The 25,155-nt window shown below is 40.4% G+C and overlaps 1 protein-coding gene across 1 annotated transcript in view; it reads left to right on the top strand.

The window, feature by feature from the left end:
• The window catches only part of NLK (nemo like kinase), a 132,843-nt gene that overhangs the window by 78,440 nt on the left and 29,248 nt on the right, over positions 1–25,155 (top strand). Inside the window, exon 5 of the mRNA XM_015827290.1 lies at positions 3,705–3,760. Within this exon, the coding sequence (XP_015682776.1) occupies positions 3,705–3,760 (56 nt within the window). The remainder of the gene's footprint in view (positions 1–3,704; positions 3,761–25,155) is intronic.

Raw genomic sequence — 25,155 nt, 5'->3', positions numbered from 1 at the left:
TAAAATATTAATAAAATATTAATACAGGTGGCCCTATTGTAATTGAACCTAGCAATTGTCCCAAAGGTGCTTTTTCAGGAGGCAACTGGACTTTCTTGTTTTTCTTTGAAGACGTTTCACTTCTCATCCAAGAAGCTTCTTCAGCTGTGACTGGATGGTGGGGAATGGAAGGATTTATGTTCCTTGCAGACAGCTGGACATTTGCACTCTTTTAGAGAGTCGTTCAGGCCATTTGGAGGTTTACTTGTGTCCTCAGGGTCACCTGAGTAGTGCAAATGTGTGTGGAGCCTTCTTGGCTGCAGGATGTTTTTTACCCCGTGTGCCTTCATTGTTGAAGACAGACGCATGCTGTTGGGGATGAGTCTGTGTTGTCTGCATCTCAAACCGAAGCGCAAACTGTTCCTGTAGTCTGCAGTGTTTTCTGGAAATCCATTCATACTCCTGCACCATTTGAAGGGTATTCATCCCAAAGTGCATACAGTGAGGGGAAAAAATATTTGATCCCCTGCTGATTTTGTACGTTTGCCCAGTGACAAAGAAATGATCAGGCTATAATTTTAATGGTAGGTTTATTTAAACAGTGAGAGACAGAACAACAGCAACAAAATGCATTTCAAAAAAGTTACAAATTGATTTGCATTTTAATGAGTGAAATAAGTATTTGACCCCTTCGCAAAACATGACTTAGTACTTGGTGGCAAAACCCTTGTTGGCAATCACAGAAGTCAGACATTTCTTGTAGTTGGCCACCAGGTTTGCACACATCTCAGGAGGGATTTTGTCCCACTCCTCTTTGTAGAGCCTCTCCAAGTCATTAAGGTTTCAAGGCTGACATTTGGCAGCTCGAACCTTCAGCTCCCTCCACAGATTTTCCATGGGATTAAGGTCTGGAGACTGGCTAGGCCAATCCAGGACCTTAATGTGCTTCTTCTTCAACCACTCCTTTGTTGCCTTGCCGTGTGTTTTTGGTCATTGTCATGCCTGAATACCCATCCACGACCCATTTTCAATGCCCTGGCTGAGGGAAGGAGGTTCTCATCCAAGATTTGACAGTAGATGGCCCTGTCCATCGTCCCTTTGATGCGGTGAAGTTGTCCTATCCCCTTTGCCTCCTGAAAAATCACCTTTGGGACAACCATGACCTGGATGACTGAGAATGTCCATGAACCTGGCAATTACTGTTGTAAGTCGTGGCAGTCATAAAAGAGGTCACTACATGACTGGCCCCAATTTTACCACCAATATATGTATGTATGTATGAAAGGGGGGAAAACACCCAGAATTCATTATTCCTATTTTACTGAATTGTTATGCTTTCTCTCATTTTCTCTCCTTTCTTTGGGAATTTCATCCAGACCTCATGCCAGGGGATATTTCATTTCTTTTTAAAACTAATCAGTCATGTGGTGGTCATCACTTTCATGATAACAGTCACCTAACACAATCACTGCAAGTATGAAATCTATGCTGTTTTCTGGCACTATCAATAAGAAAGCCTACCATAAATAGACATAGTTTGTAGAGGTAGCAACACTGTCAAAACCAACTATAAACTCCAGCTGGTGGAAAACCAGGTAGTTACAGGTGAAGCAACCCAATAAAACAGATTATACAAATTGAAATATAAAAGCTGCAGTGATTAAAGAACTAAGACACAATGTCTTGAGAAATTAAACATATGTACTGCAGACACTGGAATCAAAACACATTTCTGCCAAATCAAAAAAAGTTTTTCTTTGTTGCATATGCTTTCCTTGTAAGGATTTCCTCCACTTTGCAGAGAGAGGTTAAGCCAGAACAACTGTTCTTATTATTTATTACTTTGTAATAAGGGGGATATTTTAATGTACATTTTGGAAGGAATGCTGAAAAGGCAATCTGGTAGTCTACATATGTTTCAGACTACTGTTTCCTTAACTGTTCTTCCAGCTTGTAACTCAACAGAAAACTCCTTCTGTGAATTCCCTAGCAAAAAATGATTACAGTAGGTTACAATCAGTCAGTCTGAATCTCCTGATTAGGAAACTTCTTATTCCTTCTACCAAGCCCAGCCATAAGAAAGAAAAAGATTTTGGATCTTTCTGCCCCAAATCTAGAAATAGTTAATTTAAAAAAAAGGTGTGCCAATTGCCAAAACACAACATCTTTTTAAAGTAATGATGTCATTACTTGAAATTCAGCAAGTTATTATTAGGGAACAGGAATGCCTGAAAAACAAGGGTAAGCACCAGTTGTGAATTCAGAATTCCAAATATAATCAAGAATTCCAAATACAATCAGTTCAAAAGCCCATCTGAATTAGTTACTTATTATTTACTTGAATACAGGATTTCACCAATATTCAGAGATTATTGTGAGAGAGACAATTGGAATGACATCATAGTTAGGCCCTCTTTGTGAGCACTATCCTCCGTTTACTGAATAAGGAGGACAATTGAAAGCTCGCTGTTCCAGATGTGGAATCAAGCAAAATGTTCCATCTCTCATATACTGTACATAGTCTAACCAGCAATCAGAGATTTCTTTAGCAGCTGAGTCTATCTTATCATGATTGCCTAATGACAAATTTTAATTAATTTTCACTAGTGCTATAATATAAAAAGAATGTGAAGCAGTTGAAATTCAAAAAATTCAGAAATGAATTCCGCCTGTTCAGGTTTTTCAGTACGGAGTGGATGTATCTAATGTTTTATGTGGCACTCTCGTATCATACCAGAAATTAAAAAAAATGTCCCAGTATACTATTGTCCATGCTACCATGTAGGGATGCAAAATATCGGATTGCCTACTCATTGATCAGACTGTCAGTTCTGGAGCTTATTTTGTTGACTCATAAGATATAAATATTAATGCCAGCTGTGTTTCCTAGCGTGTCTCTGAGACCAATTCAAAAGGGTGGTTCTAATTTTTAAAGCTTTAAATCATTTTATTTCAGATTACTTTAAGGACCATTATTACTTGTAACCTATACTTTTTCAACACAGAAATGTTTAATTTGTTGTCACGGGTAGTTAAATGAATAAATAAATTAGGGCAGCCAATAAATTTTATGAATGATTGAATGAATGAATGAATGAATGAACGAACAAACAAACAAACAAACAAACAAACAAACAAACAAACAAACAAATAAATGTGGAGTTTCTCCAGCACTGGAGATGGAGGATCCACCCATGGGTAGTAGACTGTATTCCTGCCCAATCAGATTAAGTCAGCCAAATAAATGTGGAGTTTTACCTGAATTGTTCTGAGGGTTTATTTGAAAGTTAACTAATATGTTTTTACTTTGCTTCAGCAGTCTTTGATCTTGTGCATTCAACTGAGCATTTCATTTGAAAAAGTTTTAATTATTTATTATATTAGATAATATATTTGATAATACATGATAACACATTTAATATCTTATAATAAATAATGTATTAGATGGTATAATAAATAACTAAATAAATGTAGCCGGTTGTATGATGATGATTATTTTTTTGGAATCTAAACACTGACCTTATTAAATCCTTGAATCTGCTATGATAAAAAATCAGCGTTGCTCTTTCCATTGGTGAGTTTCTGTCTCAGGTTTCCAAAGTTTATATCACCCTTCCCACCATCAAAGATATAGTTGAAAACTGAAGATATTTATCCTTCGTTCCTTCTTTTCCTTCTGTAAAATGAGGCTTTGGTAATAAATCAGCTTCCATCTTATTTCCTAGGTACTCTCCGCTCTCGACATACTCCAGCCACCACACATCGACTACTTTGAAGAAATGTATCCTAAATGTTAAATAAATAATGTCACTGAGGTAGGTGTAATTAATTCTAGTTTGTAAAATTACCTGCAGATTTTGGACTTTTCGTCTTGATCCTTAGCATCTGGAAAGGTGATAATGGAGGCCAGCTGTTATAGACCATCTAGAAAAACATTGTTATAAGAATCGGCTGCTGAAAGAAGGAATTAGAGGGCATGTATAGAAATTTGTGATTATTATTACAAGAATTGAATATGTCAACCAGCTTTGAGATTTTCTCCCAGATTTATCTTTCAATCGTGGTGAAAGGTATTTGGAAAATGACTGCAAATTAATGCCTTCCAATGTGCAAATGCTCATGTAGTAATTTGGTGTATACGCATAGATGGTGGAGAGGATTGTTACAGGCATGTCTTGAAATGTACATTCAGGTTATTTGTAAGTTTCTTTCAATGCCAGAATATAGTATTTATTTTTTATTAAATAACACAGAGTATGAAGCTGCTACAGCCCTAACTCTGGACTTTTGTCCAATGGAAATTTTGAAGGACCCTTAAAAAAATCCTGTAAAATATATGAAAAAACTGGAATGTTTTTAAGATTAGGATTCAATTTTCATTTATATAATACTAAATTCTGAAATATATTCCCAGGTATTCTTATGTATTCCCATCCTCATTGCAGAAAGATCCCGTGCCCTTGCTTCCTTGTAAATTGCTGCTCTCTTGCTTAGGATAACCTTTGATCTAGATTAGAGATCTGAGAAACAAACATTCTGCACCTGCCCTTTGCTTATATAAAACAAAAACAGCTGTCCTATAGTTTAAATCTCATTGCTCTCAGATAAATACAGGTAAAATTCTGCAGGAAGGCAGGGACAATTATGAGGGCTGTGAGGATTGTCCCTCAAAAGTCATAAATATGTCAGAGCAGTTTGAATGTCCTTTTAGTTCAGTGCTGCATTTTATGTTAAAGCATAAGAAATGTATTGTATATATTTCTATATATAACAATTTTATACAGGTAGTCCTCGATTTACAACAGTTCGTTTAGTGAACTGTTACAAAAGTTACAAAAAAGTGACTTATGACCATGTTTCACACTTACATTTGTTGCAACATCCCTATCGTCACATGATCAAAATTCGCACGCTTGGCAACTGGCTCACATTTATGACAGTTGCAGTGTCCTGGAGTCATGTGGTCACCTTTTGCGACCTTCTGACAAGCAAAGTCAGTAGGGAAGAGTGGTTCAATTAACCATGTTACTAATTTATCAACTGCAGTGATTCACTTAAGAATTGTGGCAAGAAAGATTGTAAAATGGGGCAAAGTTCACTTAACTGTCTCACTTAGCAACAAAAATTTTGGGATCAATTGTAGTTGTAAGTCGAGGACTATCTATAACATTGTTCATATTGTATAAACAATATGAAATTACTTCCTCATACCCATAGCTTCTACATTTCCAGAAATGTTATTTCTCTCCTCTCAATGTACAACTTTGATCTAGAAATGTGGGTACACAGATTAGCTTTAGGGATTTCACTAGTAACTCGTTTCAGTTCTTCAGAATGCTTCTGCTTTAGATTATGGCCAGGATTATATCAATTCAGTTGGGTTCTAAACTTTCAAGAAAGGGTTTGCCCTTTTGTGGCTTTTCCCAATTTATACTCCTTTCCACTTTTGAGTTGAGAGGATTGCGGAAAAATAGAGGCTCCATTGCCAGAATAATGTCAAAATATTGATCTGATTTATTTTTCATAAATATTCTCACCAGCATGGTGTAATAACTGAGTTACTGGACCTGGACCAAGGAGACCCATGTCCATCCTCAATCATGGAAGCCCCCTGAGAGACTTTGGAAAACCCATTCTGTTTTAGCATCTTGTATCTCAAGGATGTTAGAAAAAATGGAGGATAAAATATTAGGTAAACTGTATTGTGCTTTTGGAAAAAAATATGTAAATCAACCAGACAAATGAAATAATAGCAATAGCAATAGCACTTAGACTTATATACCCTACTTCATAGTACTTTACAGTCCTCTCTAAGTGGTTTACAGAGTCAGCATATTGCCCCGAATAATCTGGGTCCTCATTTTACCGACCTTGGAAGAATGGGAAGGCTGAGTCAATCTTGAGCTGGTTAGGATCAAACTCCTGGCAATGGGCAGAGTCAGCCTGCAAATCTGCATTCCAACCACTGCGCCACCACGGCTCATAATAAATATTAATTCTTTTTAAACTGGCCACAAGTAATTCGCAATCAGCAATACTTTGCTAAATCGCAACTATTTGATTCTTAAGTTTTAAAACTGAAGTTTTAAAGAGCTGTTGGCATAATATAAATATTATATAACATAAAAGATTTATGGATAACTAGTGTTGAAAACTCTGCACTTTGATTCAGTCTTCACTTCCTCTAGTTAAAGTGTATCTAAGAACATAGACATATAGCAGGCATGCAATTAATGAATTATCAGGTGTTATCATTATACTTAAATAACCTTTTCTTTGTTCGTGTTCATTCAAAAAGTTTTAATGCAGAAATGAGTAATACTAATTCTTTAGCTTTTCTTCTTTTTTAAAAACCCTAGCATCTCAGTAAATCTGAACTTGCTATTATTTCTTTTTATGCATTTCAGATCTAGGGGTACACCACCCAGCCAAGGACACTGATTTAAATAAGATTTGTTTGTTCCTCTTAGGAAGTTTATCAGCTTAAAAATCTAAATGACAGCAGCCATCTTATATTCATCCAGTTAATCTTTTACTATATTTAGAACTAATTTAAAATAGATACTGCTAAAAAAATGTTTGGAAAATCTTTATGTCTTATTTCAGAAAAAAACTAGGAGTAGACAAAAGAATTTTTAATGTGTGCTCCTTTCTTTTTTTCAGAAACACTTTGCTAAGATTCATTTTATAGCAAAACAAAAGTTTTTAGAAAAATTTGAACACTAAGAACACTCAGTGACAAAATGCCTCATAGCTAGATTGAAAAAGTGTGTTTGGAGACCTTTATACTGTAATGGCTAAATACATTGCTATTTGTGCTCTCTGTCTTTCTAGATTCTGGAGGGAAATTTAAAAAAACAGATGAGAAAAAGAAAGAGATATATTCTCATTTTAATCTGAACTTTATTTACTTTTAAAGCAGTATGAACTCTGCAATCTCACTTCTATTTATGTAATACATATCTGCACTGAAAAAGAGGTATGCAAAAATAGACCAGGAAAATAATGCTCAAAAGGAAAATTGCTTTCTAAAAACAAAAGGGACATACATATAGAAATATTTAGAGAAAGGAACAAAAAATACAGTCCAAGGTTTATATGAAGTATAAAAAACAATTAGAAGCGAAGAAATGAAAGGAACCAAAGTTAAGAGTGATTCCCCCCCCCCCCCGATGTACTGAATGTACTGCATGAGCATAGTTTGTTTTAACATGTGAAAGTGTATTTTTTTTGGGGGGGGGGGAAAAGCAACTTCTGTATTTGATAGACATTTGGAGACCTCTTGTTCCTTCTGAAGGAAGTTGTACAAGTGGGTGGTACAATAGCTCTGCAGTTAAAACACTGAGCTTGTCAGCTAGAAAGCTGACAGCCCGGGTTCATGACCTGAGTATTGTGCAGTGCGGTGAACTCCCCTCTTCGCCTAGCTCAGTGATGGCGAACCTTTTAGAGACCGAGTGACCAAACTTCAACCCAAAACCCACTTATGTATTGCCAGGTGGGCGTGGCCCGCTGGGTGGGCGTGGCTACAGTGGTCATGGCAGATGGGTGGGCGTTGCCAGGGTGAGCATGGCCAGCTCGATGTTGCTCCTGGGGAGGGACGCCCGTGGGGGCTCGGCAGGGTTGGGGGAGATCCAGGGGTCTCTGGCAGGTGGGGTGGTGGGCAGGAGGCTGGTTCTGTGGGGTGAGGCGAGGCAGGGTGGGGGTGCCATGTCGCAGGGTAAGGGAAGTCAGGGGCCGGGGTGGCTGCTGCCTGACACCATCAGCCCCCGCACACAAAGGCCAGCAAGTGCATGGGTGCTGGGATGCATCCGGCCACGTGGGACCTCAGCAAGTTAGCAGACAGCTGGTTGAAGAGGACGGTTGCCATCTCTGGGGCATGGCGTGTGTGCCCACAGAGGGGCCCCCGAGCACCGCCTCTGGCACGTGTGCCATAGGTTCACTACCACTGGCCTAGCTCCTGCCCACCTAGCAGTCCAAAAGCATGCAAATGCAAATAGATAAATAGGTCCCACTTCAGTGAAGAGGCAACAGCACTCCACAGCGTCATGCTAGGCACCTGATTGTGCAAATGTGTCTTCAGACAGCCTGGCTCATGGCCTCAAAACGGAGATAAGCACCACCACCCCTTATAGCCAGCAATGACGAGCAGAGTAAAATCCACTTTCCTTTCCTTTTGTTTGTTGCCCTTTCCGTGCTGAAGTATTTACTCCCACGACTAAATATGATGTCCATTTGTATAGTTTAATTAAAATGTAGCAGTCCACAGAGCCTGAAAACCTCTAGTACATACAATTACTGAGCTATTTTGATCTCTATCACTGTAATGTAGCATCCCGTGATCCTATCTTGTCCAAGGAATGGTAGAAATGTCATACTGAAAGAAAAAAACAAAGGCAGAGGCCGGAATTTCCTATTAAAAGGAGTATGCAATGTCTTTTTTGTTGGATCCAGTTGCTTTTTTATGCTGATACCTTTCTCATAATTGTTGATTTGCTTCTCAGGGGCTTTATAAAATTGTGTACAAGCTCCACAAAATGGCTATTCCCACTTAAAATAAATTTCTGCCTAAGGCAAACAAATAAAGCTGATGTTGTCACGGACATTTACCTGTAGAGTATTGTACTGTATAAGTATTTTTTTTTTAATGGAAGGAAAGAGGCAGCCAGATGAAAATAATTTCATAGAGACACTGGCATATTTATGACTTTTTGCTATTCATATCATTGAACTAAACTGACAGACAGAAAAAGTCACTGCCATTGATGTAAAACTATTCACCTCCCCCCGTTATTAACATGTATTAATCATTTGAGTTTGAATCTTTGCAAACACAAATTCCGTGACCATAATTGGGACCAACAACTTGGTCATTAAGTGAAGTGATAGCTACGTGAAACTGGCTGTGCTTATTATTTTACTTCAGCTTTCCTTTGCATTACAGACCTGCAAAGGTCATAAAGCTTAAGGTTGGTTACAAAGCTATTTTTTTATCACCACTGTAACTACGAACAGTCACTAAATGTGGCAGTTGCTAAATGGGGACTTGCAAAGGTGCTAGGAGAGATGCTAGGCACGGGGGCTTTGTAGTAAATGCAGCAATGGGGAAGCAAGGAGATGGATACAGGCAGTTGAAGTGGTACATTTGCAGTGAGGCTTGAGAAGGTGTCAGGAAAATGCGACTGGAGAAACAGCAAGTACAAGTGTAGATGGGAGAGACAACATGAGTGGAGTAGGAATTGTATGCATGTATATGACAGCTTACTGGAGACTAAAGAGGAGTTGTAAGCTGAGTCCTTCAGTACGTAATCAGAAGGAAACAGCTTACCAGAGACTAGGTCAAGAATATGTCACAGACCTATTGTAAGGAAATTCTCTGAAGGGTAGAAGTTGAGCTCAGTTGTTCTGTTGGTAGCTAGCATAGTAACTGAGGTACTGTTGTAGTACACTGTTAGTCTATTCTGCCTCCCTATCTGATTTTAGGTAGAAGGTGGTGGACAGGTAGAGCTTGACTTCCAGGAGATTGAACAGGGTTTTTACAGCACCTGGAGCCCAGTGATCTGGAACCAATATTTATTCCAAAAAGTAAATGGTTGTTGCAAATTTAAATTAATGCATAAATGTATATAGAAGAGATGTAGATAGGAAAATGCATCTAAAAATTTAGCTTGCCATATCTGATCAAGCCTGGGGAATGACGCCATTACAGTATTTTTTAAAATGTAATCACTAAAGTGCTCTAGTAGTGAATTTTTGAGCTCACCTAGTGCAGTGGTTCTCAACCTTTTTAATGCCGCGACCCCAATCGGTCGTAAGTCGAGGACTAAACCAGTCGTAAGTCGAGGACTAAACCGGTCGTAAGTCGAGGAGTACCCAACCGGTCGTAAGTCGAGGACTTTCCCTGCCCGGGAGCGCCGCGCATGTGTGGTTCTGCCCCCTGCGCTGGCCGAGGCGTAGCTGGCAAGCAGCAGAGACGGAGCAGGCCGACCACCAGCTGGCCCAGCGCAAGGGAGGTAAGGCACCCGCCGGAAAAGGGGGAAAAATGGCGGACAAAAAAAATGGCGGACAAAAAAAATGGCGGACAGCCTTGCTTGGTGACCCCCGTGAAATGATTGATCGACCCCAAATGGGGTCCCGACCCACAGGTTGAGAACCACTGACCTAGTGACTATATAGCAAGATAAAATGGAGATGAATAAACATGCTTGAAAAATTAGCGTAGCTGAAATAACATTGCCTGGTTAGAAAGTGAATCTTAATCAGTCAGCCCTACAGCTTCTGGAAAAAAAAAGGAAGATGTAATATGAAAATTATGGTTTACATAAAATACCCAACTGTGCTATATGTGCAGTTATTAATGTCTGAACTACATTTATTGTGATACGTTTTTGGTTATGAAACTTTTATGCAAAGCTTTGAATTAAAGCACAACTCCAATTATGTTACCTTTTTTACACATTTCTCCTGTCTCAGGAAACCCCTTCATTCCACTGCAAAGGCTCTAGCAATTTATCTTCCATGGTTGCTGAAGCTAATTCTGTATTTTATTTTCGTTTCTTTTATTGCTCTTGAGTTAATCCACTTCTACAATCATCATCTATTTATCTTAGATTTCTGTCCTACCTTTTCTCCAGGAACTCAAGGTCTTCTTTGTTGAATAGAATAGAATAGGAATAGGAATAGGTATAGGAATAGGAATTCTTTATTGGCCAAGCAAGGAATAATCCTGCTCAATGATCAAGGTAGAGAAAGAGCCCATCCAAAGTTAAGCAGTGAATGTTTGTGACTTAAAGTACTGAAGACTGGGCCTTAAGTCCCAAACCTTAAACTCTGCATCACATTGGCTCTCAATCCCCAGACATGGAGTTCAATCACTTTCTTCTTTTACATTAATATTGCTGTGACTTTGGACTATTTTGATTTAAGTTGGAGATTTGTAATTTCTTAAATTGAAACCAGTTTATACATAATACTGTTTTTATTGGCTGTATTCTTACACTTGGGGGGAAAAAGTCGGGGATAAACTTTGCTCATATACTTGTGAGTTAACTTAGAATCAACTCAGAAGTGAGAATCAACTCAGAAGTGGGTGTCATTGTAATTTTGTGTGTGTCTATGGAGAGGTGTGTTAAATAATTAAAAGTAGCAATATTAATAGTACTTTGACATACTCCCACAAAGTCTTAAGACTATGTGATGTTTCAGTACAGCCTCCAACCTACTGTTGAAAAACTGGTATGATCCTTGGCCTAGCAAAAGCTGTGCACCTGTTACAGAACTCACTTAAAGATCTGACCTGTTCTTTGGAAAAATGCTACGATATGAAGTGATATTTTGTGCTTTGATAATTCTGCTTTACAAACAGAAATCAAATGGATGACACGTGTTCTAATGATGAGCAGAGATATTGTCCCTCCGAGAATTCCATCTAGTTTGTCTGATTCCTCAGTCAAGCAACATCGATATTCTTAAAATTGCCTGAATCATATCATTTCTGAATTTCACATAAATAGCACACAGTTCAGCACTTATATAGTTAAGCCTAGTAATAGCCCAATCACCAGGATAATACCATAATCCTCAGATTTTCGCCTAGTGAGCAGTGCATTTACGCTCTGATGTTTATGCAAGTTGTTTATGCTCATGTGGTCTTTCTGAAATTATTTCTGTTTTTTAAAGACTGGAATGTTAAGGAATTGAGCTGGACAGCACAAGCTCCTCCTGAAGTAAGTAATCAAAGGTCCAAGCCCAAGTACTAATTCTTATGTAGTGTGTACTTACTTCTAAGTGCAGAACATGCAAAGAAGTAAAATATAACAACACTGAAACCAGCACCAGCAGTAAAACAACATATAGGTAGTCCTTGACTTACGACCGCAACTGGGGCCAGAAATTCTGTTGCTAAGCAAGACAATTGTTAAGTGATGCGGTTGTAAAGTGTGATGTTTCGTGACCGCACTGTTTGGCAACAGCACTTCTAGTTGCTGTTATTAATGAATCCCACGCAATCATTATGCACGACATCATTTGGTTGCTATTGGGGATCTTGTACAGGTTTCCCCACTGATTGCTTGTCAAAAGCCAGAAGCAAACGTTGCAAATGGCGATCACATGACCGTGGAAACATGACAGCCCACCTTTGAGGACCAGTCCCAGACAGAGTATGTTCAAATAATCGCTGAACAAGTAGTAATTAAGCAAGGCCCACTTATACAAATGTGAGCAAAAGTGCAACAAACCACAGCTGAAGGACTTCGTAATGCCAGGGTTGGCTAAAAAAAATATACAGAGGAATCTTTTATCTTCATGACCATTTTTTAATTTTCCCTCTGTTTTCCTGATACATATTCATTATGTACCAAATTTTAATCAGTAAGGAAAAATGTTAACCATATTACAACTCAACTGAAACCCAATCACCAAACTGGACTGAAACCCCAACCCAATTTTTTGGATTTGGGGAATATTTTGGAATTGACATTGCTGTGAAGCTGCATTAAACAAACAAATAAAGGTGCAGGGAGCAAAACAGAATTTTGTAAATCCAGCTGCTTACTTGTTAAAAAATATATATATGCTTTTTTCCCCCTCCAAGGTAAGAAACTGTAGCAGATATTTCTGAATTCTTCATTTGCAGCAAAGGGAATTGTGAAACAATACTTAGACTTGCACTTTGGGTTGCTTTTGTCAGTGTGGCACAGCCCTTTGACTTCTTTGGCTTCTGAGTCAGCACAAATTAAAGGCCTGCTATTGTCCCCTGCTACTGTTGTTCTGAAGTAAATTGCTATTTCGTGGCTCTAATTTTATGCAGCGATTTGCTAATTATTACTGTCAGTATTTTCTGCCCAGGAGGTGCTGTTTGGTTTGAAGGTATTGTAACCAGAGCAACCTCACGTGCTCTCTTGCCGTAATATGAATTGGAGTTAAGTGTCGAAAGGCAGGGCATCCACTGAAACCTGCTTTTTATTATATTGTTTAATTATACCTTTATTGCGAGTAAGATGAGGAGAGAACTCATCACCACGTTTGACCTACCCAGATGCCAGCTGATTTAAAATTCTGCTAGAGTGGTGAAGCTCCAAGGAAAGTCTGCTTTTGCTCTTGTTTCTAGGCCCTTGTTAAATTGTCCAGAGACAATCAAAAGATATTCGCTCTTCAAGCTAATAGCACCTCTGAGTCCTTCTGAAACACTTTGTAAAGCACAGCAGACCCAGAGCAGTGCAGAGGCCATTCCAGGACCTTATTTCATTTAAGCTGCTTTAGTTGGCATGGCAACTAGTTGAGACATCTGGGAGGTATCTTGCTTGGGACTGAAGCTGGGGAGGATTTAGGTGGGGAGAGCCAAACAAGGACGTTTCATGTGCCCAGTGAAGTACAGACTACTGTATTGCAATCCCTGTTCCAGAAGTGAATACATGGAATACCTGGAAACTTTCATTCTTTCTGTGCAAGTTATAACTTACAACCTTGTTATAAACTTTATATAATAAGGTTATAAACTTATAACCTTGTTATAAGTTGTTACGACTTATAACAAGGAGAGAAGCAACCTAAAACTAACGGTGAGAGCAATCAGCCAATGAAAGAGCTTGCCTTCAGAAGTTGCGGGTGCTCCGTCACTGGAGGGTTTCAAAAAGAGACTGGACAAGTTTGTCTGAAATGGCATAGGGCAGTGTTGGCGAACCTATGGCACGCGTGCCAGAGGCGGCACTCGGAGCCCTCTCTGTGGGCACACATGCCGTTGCCCCAGCCCCGCCTCCCCCCACAGCCCCCCTGGAGGAGAGTCGCCCCCGAGCATGGCTCACGCGGAGCAGCGCAGCCATGGCAGCCAGGCAGCATAGAAAAAACTCTGCCCTCATGCCCCATCACGCACAGTTGATGCTGCGGGGCGCAGGCAAAGGGCGTGGCCTCCATGGCGCTGCTGGGCTGCCTGGGTGATCTGCGACGGGCCCTGGAGGCGGTGAGTGGCCCTGCGGGTAGGCGGGGTGGGGATGGGGCAGGGGGTGGAGCGAGGGTGGGGCCAGTTTTTGGGCACTCGGTTTCTAAAAGATTCGCCATCACTGGTATAGGGTCTTCTGCTTGAGCAGGGGGCTGGACTAGAAGACCTCCAAGTTTCCTTCCAACTCTGTTATTCTGTGTTCTAAGTGAAATGGAACAAAGAGACTTGGGACTCTGTCTGCCAGGCAGGCAGCAGTATAACTCTATGAAAAAAAATATGATCAGGCAAAAATTGGCATTGGGGAGAAGTTGACAAAAGAAATATCAAGTTTAAAAAATAAGTTTCTTTGCAGCTGGGGGCTGCAAAGAAAAAAATCATTAAAAAAATCCTCCAATGCATCCCTGTGGGAGAAGCATTTGGTCAGAGACTTGGGATGTTGCTGACTCATTCATTCTAAGCCACATACCCTCCTTGTCTCGTGATATAAAGCATATGCAAACACACAGATGCAACACAAGGGGCAAATAATAACAGAATAAAGAGTTGCAAAAGACCTTGGTGCTCTTCTAGTCCAACCCTCATTCAAGCAGGAGACCCTATACCATAATAAACAAGTGGCTGTCCAGTATCTTCTTAAAAGCCTGCAGTGATGGAACATCCACAATTTCTGAAGGCAAGCTGTTCTACTGGTTAATAGTTCTCACTTTTAGGAAATTTCTCCTTAATTCTAGGCTGCTTCTCTCCTTGATTAGTTTCCATCCATTGCTTCTTGTCCTGCCTTCAGGTGCTTTGGAGAATAGGTTGACCCCCTCTTCTTTGGGGCAGCCCCTCAGATATTGGAACACTGTGGTCATGTCATTATTTTCACTAGACTAGACATACCCAATTCCTGCAGCCGTTCTTCATATGCTTTAGCCTCCAGGCCCTTAATCATCTTTGTTGCTCCTTTCTACACTCTGTCCAGACTCTCAACGTTTTTTTTTTATAATATGGCAATCAAAACTGGATGCAGTGGTCTTACTAAGGCTTTATAAAGTGGTACTAATACTTCATGTGATCTTGATTCTATCCCTCTGTTAATGCAGCCTAGGATTGCATTGGATTTTTTGACTGCTGCCTCACACTGCTGGCTCATATTTAAGTGATTGTCCACTAGGACAGGGGTCCCCAACCCCCGGTCTGTGGACTGGCACTGGGCCGCGGCATGCCAACAGGCTGCGCAAACAAGTGAAGCCCCACCCGCTGGATGCAGGCAGCACACACAAAACCACACCGGGGACCGGTTCTGAGGAGCCATGGCACTAGGACTCCAAGATCCCTCTCATAGTTACTGTTATTGAGCCAAGTTTCACCTAATCTGGTTTTTCTTGCCTAAGTGTAAAACACTTGCCTAAATGTATTTTGTTAGATAGGGCCCAGTGTTCAAGTCTGTCAAGATCCATCTGGATCTTCAGCCTATCTTCTGAAGTGTTGACACACATATATACAGACATCAATTTTCCTGAAGATACTATATACCTATCCTATGGCCATTGGAAAGGGGTTGAAAATAATTTTAGACACTATTCTCTGCATGCTTTCCTCACCTTGTTTAAGTTGGATGAAAAATCTATACCGATTGCAGTAGAGAAGACTTTATTTTTTTGGCAAACATCTGTAATTTTATTTCCAAAGTTAAAATACAAAATAAAGAAAAGAAGAAGAAACATGCTAACAACCATCAAACACTAATATTACAAATTAAAAAAAACAATTAGGAGAAGCTAGCATCCTTGTTCCAAGAAACTGTAGTGAGGATCATAAGACAAAAACTAGGAAAGACTGAAGAACCTTGAAAAACAGAGATGTAATGGTTAAACGTTTCAAGTATCTGAAAGAATATCAGATAATAGGAAGTCAAAACCTATTCTGTAGCGTTCTAGAATATAGGTCACAGGAAGGCAGGTTTCAGTTTGAGTTGTTAGGAAAAGCTTGCTAATGGGTAAGAACAGTTCATCAGTGGAAGCAATTAGCAAGAAGGTGACGAATTTTCTATCACTGGAAGCAGGGATTAGCTCAGAGGTCCCCAACCTTTTGGGCACCAGGGGCCGGTTACGTGGAGAGAGGTTTTTCCGTGGACCGGAGGGGTGTGTGGTTTTGTGTGCTGCCTGCATTCCGTGGATAAGGCTTTGCTTGTTCGTGTGGCCCGGTTGCTGGCATGCTGCAGCCCAGTACCGGTCCACGGACCAGGGGTTGGGGACCTCTGGATTAGATAACCATTTGGGGAACTGGATTATTTGGATTCCTACATTAAATAGGGAATTGAACCCTGGGCCTGAATTGCTGCTTTAAGCTGTGATTCTAAATGTGAAATCTAGTTATACTTTAAAAATAAGCTTTCTACAAATTTATGATTTTTTTTCTCTCTATCAGGCTTTGCTAAAACACTTACAAAAACATATGAAGTTCTCTCTACCAACCTCATAAGAAGGACATAGAAAGAAGAGCTGTCCTCCACTCTTGTTTCCAACAACATCATTAATATTTTTTGCCTGTAATCCTGGGGGCGTATATTGCTATCACAAGTTGGTCACCACTATTGGTAGGTAGGGCATTGCTAGCTTTGTAGAATAATCTGTCTAGTGCAACTCTTTGGACCATAATGAGAAAAATCCCCAAATAACAATGCCTCAGAGTTTTTCATCCAGTTGAGTGTAGAAAGGATAAAATACTGCTCCTGTGTGGGCGGGGAGGAGTGAAAAAGTAACCCAAGTTGCAGTTTGAAATGGAAAGTGTCATTAAATTAATCATGTGATCGTTAAGTGAATCCAGTTTCCCTATTGAGGTTTTTTTTTTGTAGGTCCTAATTGCAATCACGTAACTGCAGGATGCTGCAATGGGTCATAAATGCGAGCTGGTTGCCAAGCATTCAAATTGCAGTCACATGACCACGGGTGGTATGATGGTTGTGAGTTGTGAATACAGGCCATAAGTCCCTTTTTTAGAGGCCATTATAACTCTGATCAATCGTTAAACAGTCATAAGTCGAGGTATTTGTAGTGATTTTATTTTAATGGAATTTGCCCAGATCGCATTTAAAACTGATTTCAAGCTGTACCAAAAGTTGTTTGTGCACGTTTGGATGCAATGATTCCTTTCCCTCAGAGCTTAACACAACCTCTATAAGGGGCTAGATGCTCTGTACAAAATCTCTAAATGTTTGAGGAAACTTTTTGGAGGGCAGATTATGCTCTAAGCAGCAGTCCAGTTTTAAGAGCTACCAGTAGAAGGAAAGTCAGGGGTAGTGTGATTGATGGCGCTTGGTTTAAAAGAACAAATTACGGGTAGTCCTTGGCTTACAACTGTTCATTTAGTGACCATTCAAAGTTACAATGGCCTAGAAAAAAGTGATTTAACTGATTTAGACCTGTATTGTAAAAGGGAGAGTGAACGACCTTGAAGGCAGACCAGGCTAAAAAAAAACAATGCAATCTAAGCCAGTATTACTTTTATCTTACAAATCCCTGCTTCCTTCTTTTTTATTTTCATGTAAACTGCCTGAAACAATTTCTTAAGTTTCAAATGTGATTTTTCAAAAGGCAACTGTACTGTTTTTTGAGGAGGAGGAGGAAGGAGGAGGAGGAGGAGGAGGAGGAGGAGGAGGAGGAGAAAAAGAAGAAGAAGAAGAAGAAGAAGAAGAAGAAGAAGAAGAAGAAGAAGAAGAAGAAGAAGAAGAAGAAGAAGAAGAAGAAGAAGAAGAAGAAGAAGAAGAAGAAGAAGAAGAAGAANACTTGGGGGGAAAAAGTCGGGGATAAACTTTGCTCATATACTTGTGAGTTAACTTAGAATCAACTCAGAAGTGAGAATCAACTCAGAAGTGGGTGTCATTGTAATTTTGTGTGTGTCTATGGAGAGGTGTGTTAAATAATTAAAAGTAGCAATATTAATAGTACTTTGACATACTCCCACAAAGTCTTAAGACTATGTGTTGTTTCAGTACAGCCTCCAACCTACTGTTGAAAAACTGGTATGATCCTTGGCCTAGCAAAAGTTGTGCACCTGTTACAGAACTAATTTAAAGATCTGAACTGTTCTTTGGAAAAATGCTACGATATGAAGTGATATTTTGTGCTTTGATAATTCTGCTTTACAAACAGAAATCAAATGGATGACATGTGTTCTAATGATGAGCAGAGATATTGTCCCTCCGAGAATTTCATCTAGTTTGTCTGATTCCTCAGTCAAGCAACATCGATATTCTTAAAATTGCCTGAATCATATCATTTCTGAATTTCACATAAATAGCACACAGTTCAGCACTTATATAGTTAAGCCTAGTAATAGCCCAATCACCAGGATAATACCATAATCCTCAGATTTTCGCCTAGTGAGCAGTGCATTTACGCTCTGATGTTTATGCAAGTTGTTTATGATCATGTGGTCTTTCTGAAATTATTTCTGTTTTTTAAAGACTGGAATGTTAAAGAATTGAGCTGGACAGCACAAGCTCATCCTGAAGTAAGTAATCAAAGGTCCAAGCCCAAGTAGTAATTCTTATGTAGTGTGTACTTACTTCTAAGTGCAGAACATGCAAAGGAGTAAAATATAACACCACTGAAACCAGCACCAGCAGTAAAACAACATATAGTGGCCTTCCGGGTGCCAGTGGCCTTCCAGGTGCGCTTTAAGGTGTTAGTTACCACCTTTAAAGCGCTCCATGGCATAGGACCTGGCTACCTCCGAGACCGCCTTCTGCCACAGATTCCCTCCCATAGACCGGTACGCTCCCACAGAGTGGGTCTCCTCAGGGTGCCGTCGGCCAAGCAGTGTCAGCTGGCGACCCCCAGGGGGAGGGCCTTCTCTGTGGGTGCCCCTNGGGCCTGGCCTAGGGAGGATTTTTAAATTGGGTTTTTTAGAAATTTTAATCACACAACACTAAAATTTTGGTTTTAATTTGGTTTTATTCGGTGGGGTGTGTGGGTCTCTCTTTGTTTTAATAATGTTGTGAGCCGCCCTGAGTCCTTCGGGAGAAGGGCGGGATACAAATTGGAATAATAATAATAATAATAATAATATAGGTAGTCCTTGACTTACGACCACAACTGGGGCCAGAAATTCTGTTGCTAAACAAGACAATTGTTAAGTGATGCGGTTGTAAAGTGTGATGTCTCGTGACCGCACTGTTTGGCAACAGCACTTCTAGTTGCTGTTATTAATGAATCCCACGCAATCATTATGCACGACATCATTTGGTTGCTATTGGGGATCTTGTACAAGTTTCCTCACTGATTGCTTGTCAAAAGCCAGAAGCAAACGTTGCAAATGGCGATCACATGACCGTGGAAACATCGCGACAGTCCATCTTTGAGGACCAGTCCTACAGTAAATTTCACTCAGAGTATGTTCAAATAATCGCTGAACAAGTAGTAATTAAGCACGGGCCACTTATACAAATTTGAGCAAAAGTGCAACAAACCACAGCTGAAGGACTTCGTAACGCCAGGGTTGGCTAAAAAAAATATACAGAGGAATCTTTTATCTTCATGACCATTTTTTAATTTTCCCTCTGTTTTCCTGATACATATTCATTATGTACCAAATTTTAATCAGTAAGGAAAAATGTTAACCGTATTACAACTCAACTGAAACCCAATCACCAAACTCGACTGAAACCCCAACCCAAAATTTTTGGATTTGGGGAATATTTTGGAATTGACATTGCTGTGAAGCTGCATTAAACAAACAAATAAAGGTGCAGGGAGCAAAACAGAATTTTGTAAATCCAGCTGCTTACTTGTTAAAAATATATATATATGCTTTTTTCCCCCTCCAGGGTAAGAAACTGTAGCAGATATTTCTGAATTCTTCATTTGCAGCAAAGGGAATTGTGAAACAATACTTACACTTGCACTTTGGGTTGCTTTTGTCAGTGTGGCACAGCCCTTTGACTTCTTTGGCTTCTGAGTCAGCACAAATTAAAGGCCTGCTATTGTCCCCTGCTACTGTTGTTCTGAAGTAAATTGCTATTTCGTGGCTCTAATTTTATGCAGCGATTTGCTAATTATTACTGTCAGTATTTTCTGCCCAGGAGGTGCTGTTTGGTTTGAAGGTATTGTAACCAGAGCAACCTCACGTGCTCTCTTGCCGTAATATGAATTGGAGTTAAGTGTCGAAAGGCAGGTCATCCACTGAAACCTGCTTTTTATTATATTGTTTAATTATACCTTTATTGCGAGTAAGACGAGGAGAGAACTCATCATCACGTTTGACCTACCCAGATGCCAGCTGATTTAAAATTCTGCTAGAGTGGTGAAGCTCCAAGGAAAGTCTGCTTTTGCTCTTGTTTCTAGGCCCTTGTTAAATTGTCCAGAGACAATCAAAAGATATTCGCTCTTCAAGCTAATAGCACCTCTGAGTCCTTCTGAAACACTTTGTAAAGCACAGCAGACCCAGAGCAGTGCAGAGGCCATTCCAGGACCTTATTTCATTTAAGCTGCTTTAGTTGGCATGGCAACTAGTTGAGACATCTGGGAGGTATCTTGCTTGGGACTGAAGCTGGGGAGGATTTAGATGGGGAGAGCCAAACAAGGACGTTTCATGTGCCCAGTGAAGTACAGACTACTGTATTGCAATCCCTGTTCCAGAAGTAAATACATGGAATACATGGAAACTTTCATTCTTTCTGTGCAAGTTATAACTTACAACCTTGTTATAAACTTTATATAATAAGGTTATAAACTTATAACCTTGTTATAAGTTGTTACGACTTATAACAAGGAGAGAAGCAACCTAAAACTAACGGTGAGAGCAATCAGCCAATGAAAGAGCTTGCCTTCAGAAGTTGCGGGTGCTCCGTCACTGGAGGGTTTCAAAAAGAGACTGGACAAGTTTGTCTGAAATGGCATAGGGCAGTGTTGGCGAGCCTATGGCACGCGTGACAGAGGCGGCACTCGGAGCCCTCTCTGTGGGCACACGTGCCGTTGCCCCAGCCCCGCCTCCCCCCACAGCCCCCCTGGAGGAGAGTCGCCCCCGAGCGTGGCCCACGCGGAGCAGCGCAGCCATGGCAGCCAGGCAGCGTAGAAAAAACTCTGCCCTCATGCCCCATCACGCACAGTTGATGCTGCGGGGCGCAGGCAAAGGGCGTGGCCTCCATTGGCGCTGCTGGGCTGCCTGGGTGATCTGCAACGGGCCCTGAAGGCAGTGAGTGGCCCTGCAGGCAGGTGGGGTGGGGGTGGGGCAGGGGGTGGAGCGAGGGTGGGGCCAGTTTTTGGGCACTCTGTTTCTAAAAGGTTCGCTATCACTGGTATAGGGTCTTCTGCTTGAGCAGGGGGCTGGACTAGAAGACCTCCAAGTTTCCTTCCAACTCTGTTATTCTGTGTTCTTAAGTGAAATGGAACAAAGAGACTTGGGACTCTGTCTGCCAGGCAGGCAGCAGTGTAAGTCTATGAAAAAAAAAATATGATCAGGCCAAAATTGGCATTGGGGAGAAGTTGACAAAGAAATATCAAGTTTAAAAAATAAGTTTCTTTGCAGCTGGGGGCTGCAAAGAAAAAAATCATTAAAAACATCCTCCAATGCATCCCTATGGGAGAAGCATTTGGTCAGAGACTTGGGATGTTGCTGACTCATTCATTCTAAGCCACATACCCTCCTTGTCTCATGATATAAAGCATATGCAAACACACAGATGCAACACAAGGGGCAAATAATAACAGAATAAAGAGTTGCAAAAGACCTTGGTGCTCTTCTAGTCCAACCCTCATTCAAGCAGGAGACCCTATACCATTATAAACAAGTGGCTGTCCAGTTTCTTCTTAAAAGCCTGCAGTGATGGAGCATCCACAATTTCTGAAGGCAAGCTGTTCTACTGGTTAATAGTTCTCACTTTTAGGAAATTTCTCCTTAATTCTAGGCTGCTTCTCTCCTTGATTAGTTTCCATCCATTGCTTCTTGTCCTGCCTTCAGGTGCTTTGGAGAATAGGTTGACGCCCTCTTCTTTGGGGCAGCCCCTCAGATATTGGAACACTGTGGTCATGTCATTATTTTCACTAGACTAAACATACCCAATTCCTGCAGCCGTTCTTCATATGCTTTAGCCTCCAGGCCCCTAATCATCTTTGTTGCTCTTTTCTACACTCTGTCCAGACTCTCAACGTTTTTTTTTATAATATGGCAATCAAAACTGGATGCAGTGGTCTTACTAAGGCTTTATAAAGTGGTACTAATACTTCATGTGATCTTGATTCTATCCCTCTGTTAATGCAGCCTAGGATTGCATTGGATTTTTTGACTGCTGCCTCACACTGCTGGCTCATATTTAAGTGATTGTCCACTAGGACAGGGGTCCCCAACCCCTGGTCTGTGGACTGGCACTGGGCCACAGCATGCCAACAACCAGGCTGCGCAAACAAGTGAAGCCCCACCCGCTGGATGCAGGCAGCACACACGAAACCACACCGGGGACCGGTTCTGAGGAGCCATGGTACTAGGACTCCAAGATCCCTTTCATAGTTACTGTTATTGAGCCAAGTTTCACCTAATCTGGTTTTTCTTGCCTAAGTGTAAAACACTTGCCTAAATGTATTTTGTTAGATAGGGCCCAGTGTTCAAGTCTGTCAAGATCCATCTGGATCTTCAGCCTATCTTCTGAAGTGTTGACACACATATATACAGACATCAATTTTCCTGAAGATACTATATACCTATCCTATGGCCATTGGAAAGGGGTTGAAAATAATTTTAGACACTATTCTCTGCATGCTTTCCTCACCTTGTTTAAGTTGAATGAAAAATCTATACCGATTGCAGTAGAGAAGACTTTATTTTTTTGGCAAACATCTGTAATTTTATTTCCAAAGTTAAAATACAAAATAAAGAAAAGAAGAAGAAACATGCTAACAACCATCAAACACTAATATTACAAATAAAAAAAAACAATTAGGAGAAGCTAGCATCCTTGTTCCAAGAAACTGTAGTGAGGATCATAAGACAAAAACTAGGAAAGACTGAAGAACCTTGAAAAACAGAGATGTAATGGTTAAACGTTTCAAGTATCTGAAAGAATATCAGATAATAGGAAGTCAAAACCTATTCTGTAGCGTTCTAGAATATAGGTCACAGGAAGGCAGGTTTCAGTTTGAGTTGTTAGGAAAAGCTTGCTAATGGGTAAGAACAGTTCATCAGTGGAAGCAATTAGCAAGAAGGTGACGAATTTTCTATCACTGGAAGCAGGGATTAGCTCAGAGGTCCCCAACCTTTTGGGCACCAGGGACCGGTTACGTGGAGAGAGGTTTTTCCGTGGACCGGAGGAGGGTGTGGTTTTGTGTGCTGCCTGCATTCCGTGGATAAGGCTTTGCTTGTTTTTGTGGCCCGGTTGCTGGCATGCTGCAGCCCGGTACCAGTCCACGGACCAGGGGTTGGGGACCTCTGGATTAGATAACCATTTGGGGAACTGGATTATTTGGATTCCTACATTAAATAGGGAATTGAACCCTGGGCCTGAATTGCTGCTTTAAGCTGTGATTCTAAATGTGAAATCTAGTTATACTTTAAAAATAAGCTTTCTACAAATTTATGAATTTTTTTCTCTCTATCAGGCTTTGCTAAAACACTGGAGAAAATAAGAAGGTCTTACAAAAACATATGAAGGTCTCTACCAAACTCATAAGGACATAGAAAGAAGAGCTGTCCTCCACTCTTGTTTCCAACAACATCATTAATAGTTTTTGCCTGTAATCCTGGGGGCGCATATTGTATCAAAACTTGGTCACCACTATTGGTAGGTAGGGCACTGCTAGCTTTGTACAATAATCTGTCAAGTGCAACTCTTTGGACTATAATGAGAAAAATCCCCAAATAACAATGCCTCAGAGTTTTTCATCCAGTTGAGTGTAGAAAGGATAAAATAGTGCTCCTGTGTGGGCGGGGAGAAGTGAAAAAGTAACACAAGTTGCAGTTTGAAATGGAAAGTGTGTCTCTTTACAGTTAGCCCTCGTCTTACAACCATAAGTGAAATCTGAATTTCCATCATAAAAATGTTGCGGTGATAAGTGAACTTGGACCTGATTTTATAACCAGTTTCATGGTGATTGTTAAGCAAATCACCATGGTCATTAAATTAATCATGTGATCGTTAAGTGAATCCAGTTTCCCTATTGAGGTGTTTTTTTGTAGGTCCTAATTGCAATCACGTAACTGCAGGATGCTGCAATGGGTCATAAATGCGAGCTGGTTGCCAAGCATTCAAATTGCAGTCACATGACCACGGGTGGTATGATGGTCGTGAGTTGTGAATACAGGCCATAAGTCCCTTTTTTAGAGGCCATTATAACTCTGATCAGTCGTTAAACAGTCATAAGTCGAGGTATTTGTAGTGATTTTATTTTAATGGAGTTTGCCCAGATCGCATTTAAAACTGATTTTAAGCTGTATCAAAAGTTGTTTGTGCACATTTGGATGCATTGATTCATTTCCCTCAGAGTTTAACACAACCTCTATAAGGGGCTAGATGCTCTGTACAGAATCTCTAAATGTTTCAGGAAACTTTTTGGAGGGCAGATTATGCTCTAAGCAGATATCCAGTTTTAAGAGCTACAGTACCAGTAGAAAGAAAGTCAGGGGTAGTGTGGTTGATGGCTCTTAGTTTAAAAGAACAAATTACAGGTAGTCCTTGGCTTACAACTGTTCATTTAGTGACCATTCAAAGTTACAATGGCCTAGAAAAAAGTGATTTAACTTATTTAGACCTGTATTGTAAAAGGGAGAGTGAATGACCTTGAAGGCAGACCAGGCTAAAAAAAAACAATGCAATCTAAGCCAGTATTACTTTTATCTTACAAATCCTTGCTTCCTTCTTTTTTATTTTCATGTAAACTAGAGAGGGGCTTGCCTGAAACAGTTTCTTAAGTTTCAAATGTGATTTTTCAAAAGGCAACTGTACTGTTTTTTGAGGAAGAAGAAGGAGGAGGAGGAGAAGAAGAAGAGGAGGAGGAGGAGGAGGAGGAGGAGGAGAAGGAGAAGGAGAAGGAGAAGGAGAAGGAGAAGAAGAAGAAGAAGAAGAAGAAGAAGAAGAAGAAGAAGAAGAAGATGATGATGATTTCACTTCTCACCCTTCATCAGTTGTGACTGGATGGAGGGGGGATGGAAGGGTAGGTACCCCACCACCACCACCATCCAGTCACAACTGAGGAAACCTCTTTGATGAGAAGTGAAACTTCTTCTTCCTCAAAATAACAGTCCAGTTGCCGTTTGAAAAACACCCT

This window comes from Protobothrops mucrosquamatus, unplaced genomic scaffold (assembly GCF_001527695.2).
Source record: "Protobothrops mucrosquamatus isolate PMUCROS unplaced genomic scaffold, P.Mucros_1.0 scaffold3593, whole genome shotgun sequence".
Taxonomy (NCBI): domain Eukaryota; kingdom Metazoa; phylum Chordata; class Lepidosauria; order Squamata; family Viperidae; genus Protobothrops; species Protobothrops mucrosquamatus.
The sequence above is the reverse complement of the archived record's forward strand: the minus strand, read 5'-3'. Positions and strand labels throughout refer to the sequence as shown.